The sequence below is a fragment of the Pholis gunnellus genome (assembly GCF_910591455.1).
Source record: "Pholis gunnellus genome assembly, chromosome: 8".
In the NCBI taxonomy this organism is placed as follows: Eukaryota; Metazoa; Chordata; class Actinopteri; order Perciformes; family Pholidae; genus Pholis; species Pholis gunnellus.
In genome coordinates, this window is record NC_136534.1 from 15,993,589 (window position 1) to 16,016,267 (window position 22,679).

Here is a 22,679-nt window from a genome sequence, read left to right on the forward strand (position 1 = left end):
TGACGAAATCTTTGTCCAGCAACAATTCAGAACACCAAACAAATAGTTTACAATAATGTACAGCAAGCAGCACATTCTCATCAATAAGAGCATGGAATCATGAAATGTTTTTCATACATGCTTAAACAATTAAACCACTATTAAAATACTTGCTGATTAATTTTCTGTGTTAAATGAGTCTCTTGATTTCTTTTCTTCAGTGGATCCTATCAACACAAATACAATTAAAGATGTCATCTCCTAGCTTAAACTATAGGTTTTTATCTGTTTCTCCAATTTCATTTATTTGATATATCTTAATTAATGCAGTGACGTCAAACTTTCCAGACTGTTTAAGTGACACTGATGAATTGACACTGAAAAAGAGGCTGGTGTGTTTGGTTGGTTAACAAGGTGAAAATTCATCCCATCTACTTGTCGGCGTTGACAGGAAGTTGGAGTTGATTGATGGCTCTCTGGTTCAGTGCAGCTAGTGGCCTGTTCAGATACTGCATACTGTTTTGGTTGTACATCTTTATACCATTTCTTGTACTCGGACCGACAAACACAGCAGCCTTCCAGTGATTTAGTTGTTTTGGAAAGTTTTTCAAGGCTGTCAATTCAACAAATTTGAAGTTGAATCTGATGAAAAATGTTTTGTTATGCTGATTGTAGCCTACCGTTTGATTTCTATACGTCTTTCTTTGGTACAATGTTGGCTTTTAATGGTTCTTAGCATATGCATTATGTGTGTGTGAGTGTGTGTTTGTGTATACGAGCCTCAGATTACCGTTGGCTCTGGCACCGCTCACTGAATGTAAATATAAAGTAATAAAAACCCACTCCTACACTGCTTTTTGTTTACGTATGCGAGTATGTGTTTCCATTTTCTGGCCACATAATTGAGAACTTAAAATAGTCTGAAGAACAGGCAAATCCCCATTCATATGCCGCATTCCTGTGTGTGTGTGTGTGTGTGTGTGTGTGTGTGTGTGTGTGTGTGTGTGTGTGTGTGTGTGTGTGTACCATAGCCCATACATCTCTGTCTCAGATTGGGCCTGCAGTGTGTATCTCCGTTGGGATTCTTGGGTCCAGCTCTGCTGAGAAAGCACACACAGACTGATTTCCTCTTATTTATGCCGCTCTTTCTCTTCCTTGCTCTCTCAATTTATTTCCTGCCTCTTTTCTATTCTGCCTGTGTCACTTGTTTTACTACTTACTGATCTTCGTTTGTCCTTCATTCCTCGGATACACACACACACACACACACACACACACACACACACACACACACACACACACACACACACACACACACACACACACACACACACACACACACACACACACACACCAGCCATTTGGTAGAAGGCTGGATATGTATAATTGTGTTTGTGTAAGTTTATGTGCTGGAAATAGCCTTGTCCCCGTACGCTGGTCATAATTAGCCGGGCTGATGCTCTGAAGCTTTGTGCTGCCAAAACTGAATACAATCATCCTATAAAATACAAGCACGTCTGCGTATCTGACTGACACTTGAATGAAAATCACAAATGTTCTAACTTTAATTCTCTTTTTTTATTTCCTCTCTGTTCCCAGTGATCTGCTGTCATCAGGGTACGTGGAGAGGCATTTGTCAGAGAAAGGGAAGACTGTCGTCACCAGTGTAAGATTCTGCAAATCATCTCTCCTCTTGCTCACTCACTCTTTCATTATTTAAATATTTGCAGTCAGAAGGAAAGCTACGGTGTTTTAATGGTGCCGTGATCTTGACATTAAAAAACAATTTACCCCTGGTGTTACCACGCAAACTGTTTCTGGTTATGTGGATAAGGATTAAAGCATTTTAACACAAGCTGTGTTAAAAGCATGCGGAACACATTTAATTCAAAATGTCATTGGATCAGTCAAACCACATCTGGAGGTTGTCTGGTTTGACTCTAATCAGATCTCAGCCAGGTTCAAATACAATCTGTACAGTTTGAACACATTCTTAAAGCTGCTGTAATCAATATTTTTAATATAAACAATGGATCAAATGTAATGTGAAACCCTCAAAGAATTATCACTCGGCTCTATGAAGTATTTTAACATCTTTGAGCTTATGATTTTGTTTTTTACGGTCCCCCAACTTCACTTTTTGATTCACTCTTACTGCTTTCATCAGCCTTGTTTTCAACCACATTACTATTGGCCACATTAATGTACATTACCTGCTCAGACCAACACAAAACAGTAAAGCAGACAACAACAAAGTTAGCAACTAGCTGGTGAACAAACCTAGTGGAGCATTTAGCAGCTAAAAGCCATATTGCCGAGCTAAAAGGAGAGAGAGTATTAGAATGACATTAGTTTAAGTGGACAGAAACACAACTCCCAGTGATTGCTGATGTTGCTCCTTTTCTGCTGGATGTGTAAATGGATGACTGGACAAAACGTGGACAAAAAATCAAACATGCCCACTTTGGAGACAGAAAGCTACACACAACCCCCTGTAGCTTTTTGCAAAAGAAAAATAAGTAGAGCCCCTTACAGCAGCATTGTTTCCATTGATGTGGGATGTGCCATGTATGTTGATAAGTATTAGCACTATCAAGATAACATATCCATACACACATCACATGTTAGTACCAGGTGTATAAAGTAGCAGGGTTCAGTTTAGAGACGTTAGACAGACGCGATGGCGTATGTTTGACGATGGTTGAATTTGACTCGTCGACACAGCACAGTGGCTGAATCGTATCAGCTGAAGATTTGTTCTCAGCTGTGAGTTGTACAGCTTCACTTAGACCCCACAGGTTCTTCTCCTTTCCTTTTTAGTCTTTTATTGGTTACTTTGCACACACAGAATAATCACAGCCCATCCAGTCTTTGTTCAGGGGGTCAAAGTGGCCTAAACCTTCCACTGACATGAAATTAAGATTGCTGTGATAATCCTCTGAAATCTGGACTTCAGTTACAGGACAACCACTGAGGCGTCATGTTATATCACTTAAGTGGGGGGATTATAATGGTCAGGATTTATTAAGCTAAGAAGCAGATTAGTGTGATATTAGATACTTTACAGAGAGGGATCCAAATCATTACACCACATATAATGCGATCTAGTCACTTGTAATTACGGAACTTATTTCAAAGCATTCTTTCGGTGAATTAATTCACCTCGTAGATGAAGATCCAGAATGAACTCTGTCTGAAAATGACGTTGTAATGCTTTCCGTTTTAGGTAGTGGAAAGAACAAGAGGCACTTTGCCACTTTATTAATGGCTGCTGTTCAGGAAGGTTAATATGAGACAAGCTGCTGTTTGTTACACACAGTAGAGGTCAAAAGCCATTGTAACACAGCAGCTGTTCATAAAGGGCCACCTCAGAATCCTCCCTGTTCATGTTGTTCTTGGGTGATACAGGAATCACATGCTGTACTGCTACATGTGGTTGCAGTTCTTGCTTTCTGTCCACAGTTAGTTTACTGCAATGAATGCAGGGCAGGACTTTTATTTTGTAATTTGTTTTTTGTGTACAGGGTACAATGCAAACTAATCATCATCATCAGTGTAGCATAGCATTATACATAGTAAAGCTGCAATTTATATAAAATAATTATAAGGACATTTATCACAACCCTTTGTCCTAAACATGTTAATTAAACAATATAACGATGTAAGTATCAAACAGTATAAAGAAGTTAGAATCAACCTACATAAACACCATATACCATTTAAAACGTCACACACCGGATAGATTACATCTCTGAACGATATGATGATGTAATAATAATTGCTTTGTTATAGAGTACTTTGAGTGTTTGTTCATAGAGTGGGTCTATTGGCCTTAATATGGAAACTGCAATCAGCAATCCTGCTCATTAATCTTCAGCCCTGCTCACAATGATCCACCCAGAGACGATAACAAAGTATTGATGGCGTACGCGAGTAACTATAAATAGTATGACATGCACAAATAAACTCCATGTCCACTTATGTATGTACACACTTTCTGTCTCATGAATAGTAAAATATGATACATATTTGTGTCATTTCTTTATTCCTCTGCTTTATCTAATTGCCAAACTTTCAGAGGGCAAAGTCTCCTATACTTTCTAACTTTCTGACCATCACCTTGTCATTGTGCATTGTGTTGTCCAGATTAGATGATTAAATACTCTTATATGAGTCTAAGGAGATCAGAGATCAGACCAATTTAGCAACACACACACACACACACACACACACACACACACACACACACACACACACACACACACACACTCTTAGGATGTACCCACGTCACTGGCTGGGTTTTGGGTGTTTCTTGCTTTGATGAGAAGTGGAGCAGAAGGTTCAGGGCGACAGGGGGAGGAGAGACACTGGGATAGTAGAGCACAGCATCACTTATAAATAGCCTTCACTGTCTCTTTATCTCACACTCGCTCTACGTTTCTTTACCCAGCCTCTCTCTCTCTGTCTCCATTTAGGTTTATCTACCTAACTTGTACAATTTATCTTGTTGCAACCCATTCACATGTTTCATCTTTGTGTCAGAATATTCAATTTAAGTTTCCTCTCTTGTCAATAATTCACAGCTGTTAACTTTAGTTCTTGTTCTTGATTCTGGTCATGCATCTTGGATGGAGAAATAGAAAGAAGAATGCTAAGAGTGACATAATTAGGACTGAGAGAGAAAACAAAAGAAACGACACTCAAGAAGAAGACAACAAAAATCTGAATCATCTGACTGATGCAATTCAACAATAATGATAACAGTTTATGCAGATGAGTTCATCACACACATTTGTATTATTATACATCTATGAGGACCCCTTTATACATCAGCTCTTAACATTGAGTAACTCTAATTCCTGTAAACCTGAAATAGCTCTTTAAGGAAATGAGCACTATCAAAGTTATGTTGCCACGCCTGTCCACTTTGTTTGTTTTCATGGTTTGGGCTAGCCTTGCCCCTTAGTTAAAATGAAGGGAAACCTTAAAGGAATGTTTTGGCCTTTTGTGAAATACACAAATATAATCTCCTGCTGAGAGTTGTCTGTATGGTAAATATAAAGCCACAGAGATGGTTAGCTCAGCTTAGCATTAAGACTGAATACATAGGGACACAGCTGTCCACAACACTTTCTGGAGTTTCACTGGTTGCCTAAAAACCTCTTGGTGAAGACTCCAAATAAGATGTAATATATTATTAGTGAGCTCTCTGGGGTCTGGTAGGCACATCTGGTTTCCTTTGGACAGAGCAGGCAAACTGTTTCCAGTCGCTATGCTAAGCTAAGCTAACCAGCTGCTGAACACACAAACATGAGCTGCATCCATTGTCTCCCCTAACTCTCGGCAAGAAAGTGTATTTCTAAAAATTCCTGTAAGGGAAATCTTAACTTAATTGTACAGCATAATATTTAGACACAGTGTGCTTCCAAATTTATGGCAACAGTTTGGGGTACACCCTTTCCTGTTTCAGCATGAAAATATCTCCATGATAAAGCCAAGTTCATGTTTTTTCCCATGTTTAGAATGGAAGAATTTGGCTAGCCTGCACGGAGCCCTAATTTCAAACCCATCCAACAGCTTTGGGATGAGTTGGAACGCCGACTGCAAACCAGGCCTTGTAGCAGCATCACATCACTGCTCTCGTGGCTGAATGGGAGCAAATTCCTGTTCCGAAATCTGGTTGAAAGTCATTACCATTACGCCTGTAGTTCAGGTTTTCACTTACTTTTGGTCATGTAGTTTAACAACCGCAACAAACATATACATGCCTCCTCACACAAACACATGAGCCGGGCATGGGTTTTAAAATCCACAGAGAGAGCCGGCGGTAGAAGTGGACGAAGCAGTGCGTTGCTGTGCATAGCATCAAACTGTAGGGCAGAAATTGATCCTCTGATAAAAGCTGCGTCTCCTCAGGGAGACCGGCTTCCTGCCTAATGGCTGTTAGGCAGCGAGAAATGGACCAGGAAGAGATGGCCTGCAGAGCACTTAGACACTTAGACATCATACACGTCTATAGAAAATAAATCTGTGTTTACGCTGGCAGATAGGGGAAGAAACACACACACAAAAAGACAGACGGAGATAGAGAGCGAAGACAGAGTTATGACAAGATGGAAAAACTAGAGACTGATGACGTGGCTTCCTATTGCGGGTATAAGTTGGGATGGAGGACAAAGAAGTCACAGAAGGGGTTAACACACAGATGGTAGGATGTGAATCGGTTAATCTCAAAGTGTGTGTATGTACCACACAAATAAACATACAGTACACGCGCACGTCTACACCAGATCATACTTGCACTTGTTAGCAAATTAATTCTGTGTGATTGATCACTCTGATGGAACCTGGCAATGAAAGCAGCAAGCGAGATGTTTCGGTCTCTGTCAGAGTGCATGGGACATTTTAGGAGGCAACCATGTGTATGATCTTAATGTGTGAGTGTTTGTGTTTTGCTCACAGGGAGGAGAGCACTGCTACTATCAGGGGAAGGTCAGAGACATTCCTCACTCCTTTGTGGCTGTCTCAACCTGTCACGGATTGTAGTAAGTACAAATATTATGTGAATTTATATGTGTGCATGTTTCTCAGCCAACATTGCTGCCTCTGTGTGTCCAGGTAATCGGCCAATGCTCCCATTTATGCATTAGGTCAATGTAATTAGTTTTAGCCAGCCCTTCTCTGTCTCTCTGCATTTTTCGTTGCACAGGTTATCATTCGCGCTGACAGGTGCTGCTCAGGCATCTTCTCTTCTCAGCGCTGGTATTTTTAGAGTTTGTGCTCTAAAGCAGAGGGATGGGTCAGAAACGAGGCCTGCTGGGAGGAATGCTTGAACGCTGTATATGAGTTTTTGTGTTATAGTGTGTGTGTGTGTGTGTGTGTGTGTGTGTGTGTGTGTGTGTGTGTGTGTGTGTGTGTGTGTGTGTGTGTGTGTGTGTGTGTGTGTGTGTGTGTGTGTGTGTGAAGAGGAGAGAGGCAAAAATATATCCCGTGTTGCTGTCATTGTATGCGATTAATACAAAACTTGCATAAATTGGCACCTATGAATAATTATGCACATAAAATACGTTTTTTCACAGTTGCTTCCACACATTTCCTGAAAGGAAACAGTATTTTCCCAAAACTGTGAACATATTTGTAAGATTAAAAAACCCACAGCCAAACCTCAGACATTTAACACATTGTATGGTATATTTTGCTCTCGCTGTTTTTTTTTGTTTTTACATTAATTATTTAGGTTTCTTAAAAAGTAATTGCACAAAAAAGAAAGAAAGCAGAATTTATAACATTATTGCTATAAACAAGTAAAGAGAAAAGTTGAATCTATTGCTCATTTATTAACAGTAATCCTTGTATTCATGGGTGTTTCCTTTTGCTTGTTAGTTGTTGTGACTAGACATTTTCATATTATAACAATAATTTCTCCAAGAAAATAGAGAGGTGCGTGTAGTGGGTAGAACTTTTAATGGTCTGTATTTAGTTGCAAAGGTCAGAGATCTATGAAGTATTTTGCTTTCATTCACATCACGTCACATTGTTTACAGTAAACACTATTTCATCACTTTATCCCTTTCATTCTCGATCCATTATGCCTCATCGGCGCTTGATTCAGTCCGGTAAATTCTCTTTTAACGTAACGTCCAAAACGAAATAATCAGTGCAGAGAAATAAATTCATCTAATTAAGGCAAGTGGGTGAAATGACATTGATACTTGCTGAATAAGCTAAAATAAGCTTGGGCTTTTAATAACGTTTGCATATTTCATGTGATTGTGGGATCATGTTGGGAAATGTGTCAGCACAGCAAATTATGTCGTGCCGCACACTAAATAATGAAAAGTAGGGCATGAATTAATCAAACCCAAACAAGGTGAATGTGTTGCACATGCAGTACATTGTCATATATAGGACAGATTAGGATATAATGTGACAGTAGACTGTAAATAGGAAGTGGACGTAGTCAAAGTAAAGTCACCCATTGGTTTGAGGACTCGCCTTTTGAAGCCTTGAGTTTGGCATTTTGGCTGTTGCCATTTTGGTTTATTAGCTTTTTGGAACCAGAAGTAACACAAGAGGGTTGAGCAAAGTACAACCGAACGCTGAATAAGACATCTTTAGGGACCAAATTTCAGTTGTTACAATTTACTTTCATGAACAACGTTAACGTTGTTGGACAAAGATATGGACAACCCCCAGACCGGAGAAGTCCTGTCCTGTCAATCATAACATAGCCACGCCCAGTTTTATCATCTATTTTACTCTAACTGGGACTATAATCTACCAAATGGACATCATGTTGTATGAAACAAGATGTGAACCTATAGCAATTGAGATCATAAACGTATGTTTAAAATGTTCACTGAGGTAATAAATCAAGTGAGAAGTAGGCTCATTTTCTCATTGACTTCTGTACGATCAGACTTCTTTTTGCAAACCAATGCAAACTAAGTTGTGTGTTTGTGTGTGTACATGTATAGGTGGATGAGAGAGAGAGACAGTAAGAGCAAGGGAGTTCAGGGAGTGTACAGTGGTATCGAGGGGTTAGACATTAGAGGCAGAGTATTTCCCTTATGCTGAGTCAGGTGTTTACTGTAATATACATCCTGCTCTCTCCCTCTCCCTTTCTCTTTCTCACACACACACACACACACACACACACACACACACACACACACACACACACACACACACACACGCACACACACACACACACACACACACATGCGTGCAAACAGATAAACTTTACTCTGCAATACAATAGGGTATTAACAGTATACAGCAGGATAGTGCTCTCAGCAGACAGTTAACCATTGACTCAGGTTCCTGTTTAGAGCATCCTCCATGTTTTACATTTGTGACTGAAATGCCTCAAACTGATTAAGAAATTATCAGCCTGAACATTACATCATATCCCAGAAAAGTTAAATAAATAAAACATTTGTGTCATTCATGGAAGAGTTTGTCACTCATAGTGCATTACGGGTGTGGTTTGATAACATTTTATTTTGTCATCAGCCTTAGATTCAAATTTTGCTAAATCCTGATTGGTGGACAGAAGTGTGTGACATCACATTTTTCCAACAGAGTCGCGCCCATTTCAAACCATTAAGAGGGGTGCAGACTTAAAACACAAACATGCAAATTTCTCATGAAATAACCAAACTGTTTGGCATAAAAATTGTGTTCATGTTGGATCTCATCACTAATTGCAAAAAGCTGATTGAGATAATAGGTTTTCAGGTCCTTTTTAAAGTTAAGAAAACAGTGGAAGTAATGTGAATTTGCCCTTGTTGTCTCAGCAGAATGACTAGTGTTTGGTTTGGGTGTCCAAGAGATAGATAGATGGAAACTTTATTCATCCCCAGGGGGAAATTTGTTAATATAATAATAGATATATAAAAAAGGCAGTTAAAATCAGCATCACAACTTTATTTTGTGAACTTCAATAACATTTTACATGCTGCTAAACTTTCTTTATGTCAAATATAATATTTATAGTATTACATTTCCCAATGACAAAATATATTGAACGGACATACAAAACAATACAAGGAAAATAAAACACTAAGTAGACCACAAACAGACCAAAAAGTTTAAAAAGTAATACACATTATTCTCTGTGTTGTCTTCTTTCTCTGTGTGTGTAATCTGCGTTAAGTGCAATGTTGGACCTGGACAAAGAGAGTGTGCTGAAGGTGATTTCTGTGTGTTGAAGGCCAGAAAGAGGTAGAAAAAAAGGCAGTGGGAAGATTGAGACAGATTGCGTGTTCCTGCAGTGTTTTACCTTCATGACTTTACAGTTTGACCCGACCAATCTCTTAAAAGCTTCAGATAAAGTTAATTAATGGATGACGTCCATTACTGTGCACTTGCGCACACGCAGGTGGGCAGAGAAGAGAAGACCTTCACAAGCTGCTAAATAAGAAATTGATCTCTGACTTTTTAAAATGATTGCATGATCAAAATGACGTGTGTGTGTGTGTGTGTGTGTATATTGTAGCCTCTTTCTCTCATAACTTTATGTGATGAATGTATTTAGAGATTTTAATTGCAAATGAAGTATTTACATTTTCCAATAAATGTTAGAGAGAACCATCATGATTTGCACACATTTTCTGGTAAACTGCACTTATTTCACAGGTTTCTTAGTCATTGGTCAACCAGTTTGAACTCTTAGTTATTGTTCCAGAGATAAAGTCCGTAGGTGACCTTTAAGTTATGCTGGGTGGGGGAATCTCTGAGATGATTGGATGGCCTTTTGTTTAGTATTACCCTCCACCCCTCCTAAGCTGTACATGGGCCAAATAGAGCAGGACAGCAGAGGATTCTGTCCAAAACTGCACCTTGTAGGAGTGCATTACAGTTATTATTCTGACAAGTGATAATAATACGATGAAAGCCCCTGGACAAGCACTGAAATGGCTTGTCTAGCACGCTGATGGCTGAGGAGAAGTTGAATTCAGATGCATTATTCTATTTAGTGATGAATAAAACAACATCAACTGGTGTTGATATGTGCTTTCCTCTCTCTTTGTTTTTCAGTGGGATGTTTTTCGATGGCAATCACACCTACATGATTGAACCTGGAGGACAGGGCAACAGCAATGTAAGTACTCTTCACGGGAATGTATATGTACTCTATAGGAGCTGGTGATAAATCCTCTTGACGGTTTTATCAGTTTTCCCTTCTTTCGTCTTTTCATCGTGTCATGTCCAGCTTCCTCTCAGCCCTGTTGATTATTCCATGATCAGATGTTGTTGCATCATTATTTCATTCAAAATTGAGTAATCCTTGAACGTCCTGAAGGCTTTAAAGGTGAAAAACAAACAAAAAGGAAGTCTTATATATAGTTATCCTTTAGTCTGCAATGTTTAGGTTTCGTTAGGCTGGTTTGTCAGTAGGTTTAATTAAATGTGCATGCATACTACGACTATTTTGTGTATTTGTTTTCCTTCTAAACAAAAATGTATTCAAATCATGATTTCTACTTTTTCAAACTGAGCTGCTCCAATATCTTTCATTTTTTGTACCTGACTGGAAATCACTGTGCTACAGGACTGTGTGCGCAGCACATAAATGGTGAGAATAGTTGAACCTGATATTACAGGATTCACGCAGGTCATTGATAGTCCTGAGAGGAGGTTCGGAATAAATCAGAGTCAGTTACAGATCACACACCAGTTGTCGCTGCTTATTCTAATGAGGCGTGAGTGTGGCCCGCAGGTCTCAGGACAGAGAGATTTGCTGGGTAACAAAGCCAACAGACAGCAGAAAAGTCTACAGCCAATTAGAAAATAACAATTACAGGCCTTATGGTCGCAGCGAAAGGACAGATCTGAGATTGTCTAAAGACGCCTTGAGCATGAGAGTATAAGAACAAGCCGCTGATACTGTGTGCGTGTGTCTTTTCTGCTCTAATTAAAACGTCCAGAAGAAGTGTGTTTCTAGTGTTAATCAGTAAGGGACGAAAAGAGACAAGATAAGAGAGGTCAGGGGTTTGTGTATGTGTGTATGTGCACTTTTGGGTGTTGGTAGTTGGTAGCTGGCACACAGCTACTTAAGATCCATTCCCATATGACAGTTTAAGTGCCAATGACGTTGAAAGAATGGATAGGAGAGGAAATGAAGAGGATGGATGGATGTAAAGGGCAAATATAACGCTGAAAAGAGGATTGCTAACTGAGAAAAAAGGGATGAGAATGATGCAGGTACAGATAGGGAGGATGAGCTTCGCAAAAAACACAAAATTGTTGGTAAATTATAGGTAATTTGATTGTCATTGTATCTCCTGCAGAAAAACTACAAAACAAGAGGAACTAATTGGTTTGTAATGTCAGTTGCTTTATCACAGTTATACAGTATGGAAAGAAAATATAAGTTAAAGCAACAGAATATTCTGAATGTGAAAGATTGATAAAAAAAATGATAGAGAAAGAATGATAAACAACGATGGTTCAGCCCACTAGGTTTACTTCACATATGTCATGGCTTTCTCCTCTCCTCCACTTCTTCTTTGACTCCCTCCTCATCTGGCCTCTTCTTCGTCTCTGCCTTCGTCATTCCTCTCCAGCATTTTCTGGAGAGACTGAATTATTCAAGCGATGAGAGAGAGAGAGAGAGAGAGAGATCTTAACTCAGAATATTGCTGCAGCACTCGTCTTCAGAGATACAGTATCTTGGTAGCCCTTCTTTGGTCATTCACACAGGCCCAGTGACGTAAAATGCACATAAAGATTGGAAGAGATTCTCCACTAGTTTAGTTTCTCTGTGTGTGTCATGCCAAACATTAGGCCAAAACACTGCAGCATATCAAATATAGGAAATAAAGCAAGACATATTGTGGAGCACATATACAAAGCCAAAGGAAAGACATAAATTCAGGTGACATCCGGTATGTTAATGTACACCATTGATTGCTCTAATTAGAAGAACTTTACTGCTACAAGCCTAAATGTCGCTACTTTCTTCTTCATCCTTCACAACGTTTATCTGACAGCTTTAGTTACTTTGCAGTTGCAGATTTTACAAACAAAACATATGATCTTATCATCAAATACGATTATTATAAGTTAAACTACCCAACACCTTGGTCAGCTACAGTGCTAAAATGCTACTTAGATATTAATGCATCATTTATTATTGTGGTATTACAACTTTTGCTCCAGTGAAGGATTGAAATACTTGTTTCACCGCTACACATTGGACACATTTGCTCTTCCTCTTCAAGTGTGACATATAACGTTCAGTTTCAGCATTTAGTTGTAAAATACCAGAACTCAACTGGCCTCAAAGAATCTAGGCTTATATTAAATACTGTAAATGATATAAAACATAATTGTCTGTACCGTGGTATAAGTACTGAGGTGGTTTAGGAAAGATATTTGGCACATAGCTCCGTTGCTAGTGATGGTTTTGGCATTTTAGGTGAGGGAATCCTGTCTGCATGACAATGCCGGGGACAGAGCTTCCCCCGGGCCCAGCAATGGCTGTCAGTTTGTCAGCGCTGAGCTCTGGATGTCTGCTCCCTGTGGGCGACGGTCCACTGTGACTGTCTCTCCCACCCTGTATCTCTGGGCTCCTCTCGGTTGATCTCTTTCTCTATTTCACCCTCTAAATATCTCTTTGTCTCTTTTGACAGTCTGCTCGGTCTGCAAGCCGTCCGCTCTCATTTTTGTCACACAGATGTTTGCTGCACAAAACCTAAGTGCTCCTCATGTACCCTGTGTACCAACACACACACACACACACACACACACACACACACACACACACACACACACACACACACACACACACACACACACACACACACACACACACACACACACACACACACACACCGGCACACAGAAAATGCTGTGCTTTCTGAGTGGATTTTAGAAGGCTGTTTGCTCAGTCATGTTCTTGTTATAACCTGAAACAGCCACTTATCAGTTAGTAGCATTAAATGCAGAGTTTTTTTTACCTGTTTTTACACCATTCATTCCGGCTCTTATGATCTAGTTGAAAGTGATAGGAAAAAGAAACATGGCAGGATGGGGGGGTGTTGAGATGGATAGAGCGTTGGCATGGTCCCTGTCGACCATATGGTGAATCCATCTGATATTCTTCTGCCAAGGCAGAAAAAGTAATGCAAGACATTGGCTAAGTCTGTCCTGAACCAGCTGCTCGTGTCACCTTATGCAGCGGAACTGGTTTTAAAATACTATTGTCTTGTGTAAATGGTTCTGAACAAGTAGACTACAGTTGTGAGTAATGCAGAGCGCCAAAATTAAAGTTGACATAAGAATGTGACATACCCGGGGGCTACGAGGCTGATACATGTAAATGTTACAATCTTCAGTGTGCAAGTGAACATGCAGACAACTTGAGTATGTGCGATGCTGACTTGTGTTTGCAGAAAACACCATATGTTTAGCCCTGCTGTTTTTTTGGACACCTTCCCAACCCCACCTGCACCTCAGGGCCCCTGCGGCTACATCCCAACAGCTCTGACTATTCACTTTCAGTGAGGACTGAGAAAAGCATAGTGCTGCGTTTTGTTGATATTGCAGTGACTGTGGGTTCAGTGTGGCAGCACATTTACACTATGAAGGCTGAGAAGACAAAGACAAAGCAGTATTTTGAGAATCGATTAATGGCTTAAGTCATTTATCAAACAACAAAATTAGCAGCTTGTCCCAAATCTATACCACATACTAATTCTAAGCAGGATTTTTGAACGTAGTATGTTCAAATGAAGTATAATCACACTAATACTAAATAATCATCTGTGGTGTTGATGGAAACTATTCTCCTAGTTTTCTCATTTTTTTAAATGATTTTTCATCATATATATATATATATATATATATATATATATATAAAATATTCCCAAATCTGGGAGGATAACTGAGGATGAGGGAGTGGGGGAGTGAAGGAGGAAGTACGGCGTGTGTTGGTGGGGGTGGTGGCAGGTTGTAGGGTATGTGTGTGTGAGTGTGTGTGTGTGTGTGTGTGTGTGTGTGTGTGTGTGTGTGTGTGTGTGTGGGGGGGGGGGGGGGGGGGGGGGTTAGCATTAGCTGCCAAGAGGAGGATTTTTTGATCCTAGCTCAAGCTGGGAATGAAGCTCAGAGTGAGTTAGATTGGGATTTAACAAAAGGGGGTCTCCTTGTGGCCTCAAGCCAACCTCATGTTACTAAACCTGGACCAGTTCATTCACACATGCAGACCGAGAGCAATAATGAAAATCATGCTACCCCTCCCTGCTTTATATTCATGAGCCAGTAGTCTGTGTCTGATGTACCATCTCCCCTGGCAACCTAGGCTCCACCCCGTCTCTTTGTAGCACGACATATGAAAGCCATCTGTGTTTAGACCCTAAATCTCCATCACTACACACTCCCTGCCGTGTCTATATGCTGTGATTTTTAAGATGGGAGTGAGGATCTTGGGAACAAAGAAGACTCTGGTCCAGAAAATGCTTTATTACAACAGTTAATTCAAGATTAATGCACTGTGTATATGCTACAATTAATACAAAGGCATCTGTGTCATATGGTCTTATTAATCATCAGCCACTAAATTCTCAGTCAACATGAACGTGTGACATCAAAGCAGGAGTTGGCTCCAATTATGGCTGCTGCAGTTTAGACTGGTGGCTGTTAATTCAGATGCTTAGTCTACCAGGACTACATGAAAGATAAAGACAAAACACTGCAGTGCTAAAAGATTCATTTGAATAGAGTGCTCACTGTTTTTGATTGGCTATAGTTTTGTTCTGGAGTCTGATGTGATAACCTAAATATTTACGCACAGAGCAGATCAAAGTTCAGGGCAACTGCCAAAGAGGTTCTAGTCTCAGAGTAAAGTGCACATTTCACAACGAAGGTTCAACAGAAATCTTGCTCCAAAGGCAAACGAAGGCGAAGCCGTATCATTTCTGGAGGAATAATGATAAAAGTCATGAGTTGCATGTAGGTCTATGTTGTATATCTGTCTGCGAAATTGTGGATTTGTGCTCTACACATGGTAACTTGGCCTTCCTTAGTGAGAAAATATGATGATTGTGTCACTTTAGCGGATGTGGAGGTTGTAGGTGTAAGCTGTAAACGTAGCCTCGGCATCACTGCAGACCGACATATGGATAGCTTAAATATCCCTCGGCGAATCAAGTCATCCCGAAGAGATTACAGAAGGAAGTATAGCATTTTATGGCAATACATTTCTGGGAAAGCAGAACCTCACCAGCCACTGATTTAGTCAAACAATGTATCAATTGAACTGTTACCGTGGAGACAACTTGCTGGAACCATCACCTGAGCAGATATGAGCTGGCTCTCTTTTCCAGTTGCTCAGTGTCTCCTCTTAGTCTTTTGCCAGATGAGTGAGGACGGACCACTTACTCATGAATTATTTCAGTACAAGGAGATCTATTGTGTCTATTTATTTATTGTTGTTACCCCGGCAGACAGACAGGCACACACATATATTTGGATTTATGTTTTAATAAAAACAAAAAATGATGACAGTGTAGAAAAACATTTGACCTCAACATTGTTGAATAAGATGAATGCATTAGATTTAGAAGAATTGTTGATCAGTGCTGGTTATGCAAAAAGGCTCAAACTGTAAAGTAAAACTGTCTCCCACCACTGAACAGCGGTACACTTCCAGCTAAGTTGGCAATGGTTTTAATTATCAGCGGACATGTTGATGAACCGCACTCTCACGTTTTTTTTAAGACGTTAACACTTTGGAAAAGTATGTTGCAGTAAATGATTAAGGAATAGGTTAGAAAATACTCAAGGCTAAAACAAAGTCAGTGAACAAAGGCAATGTAAACTGGCACAGTATTCACACAATTAGTGCATTAAAAACTTCAACAGCCGCTCCTCACAGGAGTGACAAACAATTCATGTTACACAACAAACACAAAAGATATTAACAGGTGAGTCAGTTAGTAGTTGTTCAACCACAGAAATCTAAGTAATGTACAGTAGTGATAACATTAGACTTCTATACTGAAGGCTTTACACAGACAACAGTGACAAGTCATTGGAGTATAAATATGTGTCCAACATAAACAACGGTAACAGAATAACTGACAAGCTGTCAGTAGCTTTTTGGCAGCCATCATCAGGGCTTCTTTACTCTAAAAGCAAGAGTGGTAATTTATATTCCGCCACTACTAAATGCTAGTAAAATATTTGCTTGTATCTAGTACATTGGTCCATTGGCCACATCAGCAAGTTAGGAGCCATCGTTTGTGGTCATTCTCTGCTGGTAAAACAGTGAAAAGGGCTAGTTGGTTGAAATGTCTTTCAGGTATTGGCAGGAAATCCATTCTTCCCTTTCTACAATACTAAGCTGAATACAGTGTTTGCACCAATGATATCTTCGTTTTTAAGAAAAGCTCATCCTTCATAATCCCAGGGTTCTTTTAACTGGGTTTCATCTTCTAAAAATCAGCAATTTACAGACCTTGACTGACTCTAGGGGCTGCACATAGCTCTCATATTATTAACTTTCATCTATTATAATCTACTAGTTTAATTAGTGGTGATCTTCATGGACACTCATGGACAGAAGCCTTTAATGCGCTGACGTTATCAGCAGCTTTTCTCTTACTGTCCCTGTGTCAGCACGGGGATGTCGATTTCTATGGCAGACATCCGTGAGCGGGAGGAGTAGCGGTGGCCTGCGTAGGTGGATGTGTAGCCCTGAGATGGAGCGTAGCCCTGAGATGGAGCGTAGCTCTGCGAAGGAGCATAACTCTGCGAGGGAGCATAACTCTGTGAGGGAGCGTAGCTGTAGGCCTGGGTCCCTCCCACCTCTGAACCATACCCATCTGGAGCAGAAATCTGAGTCATGTACATCTGTGTAGGTGCAGGGGCGATCACACTTTGCGCGTAGCCCTGAGAGGTCACATACGGCTGGGCGTCGATAACTGTAGGAGGGAAGGGCTGTGGTGGGAAGGGCTGAGGACCATAAACTGGGGAAGGAGGATATCCGTTGGCAGTGAGAGGCTGAGTGGACAGAGAGGTAGGCATGGAGGGTAGTGGCAACCAGAAAGGCGAAGGCAACTTCTTACACATGCAGTACCACATGAACATCAGCAGGGCGGCCAGCATAAGTCCTCCAGAGCAGCCTATAGATACATACACAGCAAAGCCATCAGAGAAAATGTTATCATATCTGATGTTCATTTCCTTGGTGCGGAACAGGAACCACACTGAGGGTGCGATGGCGATAGCTCCGCCTAGGAACAAGAACGTCCCTGCCACCAGGTGACAGCCTGCATTGTTGACCAGGAATCTGATGGTCTTAATGTCCGGTTCAGGCTTGTCCGAGCAGCAGCAGGTCTTAAACATTCCTGCCATGCACAGCAGCAACGCCAGAGAGCCAAACAGCAGGCCTGCAGGCAGACAGAACTGCAGAAGCCGCAGATCCAGCTGGTCCACTTTAGAGTACCACTGGAAACATGAGAAGACATGATTTCTTGTTAGGATCATTTAGTACAGAAAAGGAAAAAGCATGAGCAGAGGAGAGCAAATGTATCAAAGTAATACCTCTGAATCGTAGTAGTAACATCCGGAATAGCCGTCCTGTTTTACACATTTAGCCCACAGCCCATCATACACGCTGATATTCTTGGCATTACGATTGAAAGTGACGAGTCTCGTTATGCGCCACTGTGGGATCAATGCTGCCACAGCAATCCCTCCCACAGACACAAAGGCAACGAGGAAGGCAAAAGCGTTGGTGGCGTGGATGTCCCGGCACGACATGGTGGTGCTGACAGGAACCGAGGCCACGAGGAGAGTTCCTGTTTGAACAGATGAGAGGAAGTCAGACAGAAAGAAGTGACCGGTCAATGCAGTGGAAAGCAATGGGGCCATAATGTGACTGTAGTTCTTTACACAGAACTCCTGATTATTGGAAAAAGACATGGTTGTACAAGCTTCTCCTAATGGCCCCATTACTACTGAAGTAAGCCAACTGTGCCACAGACTGACCTAGCTATGCGCAACCCCCCCTGTATTTCTATGCACCACAGCGTAGTTGACCCAATATCTGCCGTCCCCGAGAAACAATGCTCTCATTTCATTAGCAAACAAAGTGGGAATGACTTGGAAGCTGAGGTTGCAGTCGCAAGAGTGTCTATACTGCAGTGCATTACATAGACCGTGCAGCTAAACAATGAGCAGTAGAATTAGATGTTTACGGTCTCTTTGTGTGACAACAGTGACTGACCATGGCTGTGTGAAACCTTTATAATGAGAAACTCCTATGTATCTTTAATACAATCACGTCTAGATATTTGCAATATCTCATATCTTCAGATGATATAAAACGAATCAGCAAGACAGATCACATCGCCACTCCTGTGGCTTCCAGTCAGTAATGGAGTATTTAAGGTTCACTGATTTCTATGTTTAGTTGCCTTGTGTTTTCATCTTGTTTACAAATGTAAATTACTGTTATTTGTTTCTTTTTTTAAATGCAGTCATCATGGTAACTTAACTACAGAGGTCAATCATGACCACATCTTCCCAATATAACTGTGTGATAATACACTGATTAATACCATGACATTATAATTATACTAACACCTGGTATTATACTGAAATCCAATTTTGTGATCAACATTACACGATAACCAAACAAAAACAGGTATTTATGAAGTTATTATGACACGCAACAGCTTGCCAGACGACGCCTGTCTGGGTGGTTTTCATCAACTAGCTCAGCTAAAACTTATAATAACGTTAGGTTAGCTAACTTTAGCGTTAGCTCTTTTAGCCCGTTGGCTCATCGCTAACTGGAGACACGTACCGTTATGAACGGATTAATGGCTGCATATATCAAGTTTTTTTCACTAAACTCTACCGTCAACATATGAAATGATAACAACGGAATGTTTACGAATAGGCTGCCGACTGAGCATTTCACGCTAACGTTAAATTAGCCAACTAGCTAGCTGGTAGCTAATAACCTAGCATTACAACAACCTGTTGCGTCCCGGAATCCCTCATTGTGAAGCTGAAACACGACAACTACATTAAACATTGACACATACCTTATATTTCCAGCTGTTAGGTCGTGTTTAGATCGAAGGCAGTGTCATTTCAGCCCGGTATTCTTCACACACTCGGTCCAAACTAAACCAGACCCTTTTCCTGAAGTATAATGTGGGTAATTCTGCCCTCAGTAGTGTCTCACAGGTGGTTAACGCATGCGCAGAGTATTAAAATCACGGGGTTGATCAAATTTGACATAAAAATTGTAAGATAAGAGATACAATCAAGCGAGCAAATACAATACAAGAGGATAAATAATAATGCACAGCTGTCCAGAAATAGATACAAATGAATAAAATAAAGATTTAAATCCCTAAACCGTACGATGCAAAACATATAAGTTGGTCTGCTGTTGACATTCTGGTTCAGTAGATGCAAAGTATTTTGTGAGGCAACCGAGGTCGACCAATATTCTGTCCAAATCCTTTTTGATGTTTGTTTCTATACCAACCATATGATAGTAGGCTATGTGTTTTTGTCCAATTATTTGTCTCCCCTGAGCTTTTTGTGCGTGGGTGCAATATATAAAACAGAAAATCAACCAAATCAACATAGGGTGCAGATCAGTACAGATTGGACAGATTCAAACAGGCAGCATGGACATATAGTATAATTTTTGGACACTTACTTCAGTTGAACTGGAACATAGCTACTTGACCGCCATAACACACTTTTGGCTGTGATCTGTGTCACTGATGAATTTCTGCTTTTTGTGTCTTTTAGGGAGACGTCCGCATTCACATGATCTATAAATCTGCAGGGCATGAGGGATTTAATGATCTCCTCAGTGGTAAGATGATGACTGAAGTCATAAGAAGGAATTTAATGTGATTAATATTTACAAAAAGTAGTGAAATACATTTTCATTTATTGATGTTTCTGTTTTCTAGGTGATTTTCCAGAGCCGCCTTTTCCCAGTCCTCCATTTCCCGGTTCAAGAGCTGTTCACAGGAGAAAAAAGAGACAGGTACGACTCCTCTGCAGGCCTATTTCTGAGAAAATCATCATCATTAGCAGATGGCAGCTGACGGACTCATGTTGACTTCACTTTATGATGTGCACATGAGTATGTTAGTTTATGTGAGTAGATGCTGTTTGGATGCTGTTTGTTCAAACCTGATTCTCCTGCTCTTTCCCTGCCCGTATGTTTTGTGTAAATTCATAAGGATAAAGAGAGAGCGCTGTTTCCTCACTCTCCTCCCACACAACAGCTCCCCACCCTTCTCTCTTTTTCTTTTTTTTTCATGAAATATTTACCTTGTGAGTATGCTGCTTCCTCGTCTCTTCTCAGACACAGTCAGATGTCTGCAGCTGTCGGTCCCTCAGCCCTCAGAGCTGCTCTCATCTTTATTTGGAATAAAGACAGACCTGGTTTAGCTTTGCAAAGTTCCTCCTTATTGATCTGTCGTTTCTTTTCTTAGTGACGCATGAGACAAGAGTTGATCTTTGTGTTTGCTATTCTGAAATTGTCAATGATGTAAAAATGTCTTGGTTGAAGAAAACTGAGAAAACAGTGTCTGTCTGTCTGTTTTTATTTTTAAACTGGCAAACTGTGTTGTTTCTTCTCAGGCTCCACATGTGTCACACAATGTAGAGGATGAGATCAAATACGTTGAGTTGATGGTGATCAATGACCATTTAATGGTAAGTAGATCTGGTATGGTTGTACAATTATGATAGACTGTATACCGTAAAATTGTTAATTCTATAACTCCAAACACATTCTTCATTGTGCATAAACCAGACAGTTTTTAAATCCAAATGGCCCTGAGTAAAATCCTCAGGGACGGAAATGTTTTATACACAATAAAGGTGATATTTGGAGCGATCAAATGCGCAGACACTGGCTCCTTTTACACATTTAAATGGCCTAAAATTAATTGTTTCCTGTCTGTCCCTCTCTCTGTCTCTCTCTCTTCAGTACAAGAAGCATCGGCTTTCCGTTGGACACACGAATAACTATGCTAAGTCAGTGGTCAATATGGCTGACATGGTAAGAATTGTATTGATCCACTTCTTGGAAAGCTTGCCACAAGCACTTCCGGGTATTGGAGCTGAGCGCATATTGAACTGATTTCACATTTAACCAACCTCACTCTCTACATTTAAAACCTCTCCTGGCCCATAATATGCTGCGTGCAGCCATTAACCAGCCAGTCATGAGATTTCAGGGGACTGAAACAGCAGTGGTATCCCAACAGTACGGAGGCAGATATTTCAGTGTTTCATTATTTGTAGACACATTTGTTTGCTGTGCTACTGAAATCTGACCTGCCACAGGGTCATGCCTGTAAGCTGATAGGCTGGGGAAGCTGGGGAAAGGTCGTGCTTTTTTGTCGTGTCCTTGAAGAAGATCATATGAAGCAGACTCTGTTTGGGACGTACACATTGATTTCCATGTGAGAGTATAGTTGCCTTTTTTTCCCCAGTGTATGCCATCCTGCCACAGCACTGAGGCCACATTCACATTGTCATGAGATATGATGACTATTATAGCGATCACAAATAAGTAATAATGGGTATAAATATACAAAACACAGTGGCAGCATGATAAATATTATAGCAATTACTTATAAGTTACTGTGGGTATGAATATACAGAATTAACCGGTCGAGGAAGATGGCCGCCCAGAGCCTGGTTCTGCTTGAGGTTTCTTCCCGTTAAAGGAGAGTTTTTTCTTGCAGCAGTCACACTGATTGCTCATGGGGGAATATTGAGTACAGTCTGCACCTGCTCTAAAGGAAAAGTGTTATGAGATAACTTGAGATAGTTTGTAGTCAGTAAAACATGTCCTTATCAGTAAAAGGAATTGTCACAGTTACGGTCCCTTTCCTAAACCAATGTCCACCCACTACAGAGTGTCACATGCAGAAACATCTGTCACCATGGATGCTGATTGACACAGTGATCATTCCCAAACCAACTAGCCTTTACTGTAAAGTAAATGGTACATTCCCTTCCATTTGATGGACATGTGCATATGAGGGTATAAGAAAAAAAAAATACAAATCTTAACTTGAAATCCACTTTCTAGCTTTTTTTTTAACCACATCTCACGGATCTAATCTGCTCATTTGTCATCTCATGACATGGACCCTGAGTTCATGATCAACAAATACATTTAGTTTGGGGGAAAA

General features: G+C 40.4%; 2 protein-coding genes across 2 annotated transcripts in view; one reads left to right on the forward strand and one right to left on the reverse strand.

The window, feature by feature from the left end:
• Nucleotides 1–22,679, forward strand: part of adam22 (ADAM metallopeptidase domain 22) — a gene marked incomplete at both ends in the record, with an annotated part of 54,120 nt that overhangs the window by 15,290 nt on the left and 16,151 nt on the right. The window contains 7 exons of the mRNA XM_079165472.1: nucleotides 1,579–1,645; nucleotides 6,442–6,524; nucleotides 10,522–10,585; nucleotides 20,266–20,332; nucleotides 20,433–20,509; nucleotides 21,112–21,186; nucleotides 21,464–21,535. Coding sequence (XP_079021598.1) covers nucleotides 1,579–1,645; nucleotides 6,442–6,524; nucleotides 10,522–10,585; nucleotides 20,266–20,332; nucleotides 20,433–20,509; nucleotides 21,112–21,186; nucleotides 21,464–21,535 — 505 coding nt within the window. The remainder of the gene's footprint in view (nucleotides 1–1,578; nucleotides 1,646–6,441; nucleotides 6,525–10,521; nucleotides 10,586–20,265; nucleotides 20,333–20,432; nucleotides 20,510–21,111; nucleotides 21,187–21,463; nucleotides 21,536–22,679) is intronic.
• cldn12 (claudin 12) lies at nucleotides 15,955–19,664 on the reverse strand. Its single transcript, XM_079164699.1, has 3 exons — nucleotides 19,542–19,664; nucleotides 18,031–18,287; nucleotides 15,955–17,934 (listed from the first exon to the last, which is right to left on the reverse strand). Exons 2-3 carry the CDS (start codon nucleotides 18,247–18,249, stop codon nucleotides 17,086–17,088), a joined length of 1,068 nt encoding a protein of 355 aa, XP_079020825.1. The 5' UTR covers nucleotides 18,250–18,287; nucleotides 19,542–19,664; the 3' UTR covers nucleotides 15,955–17,085.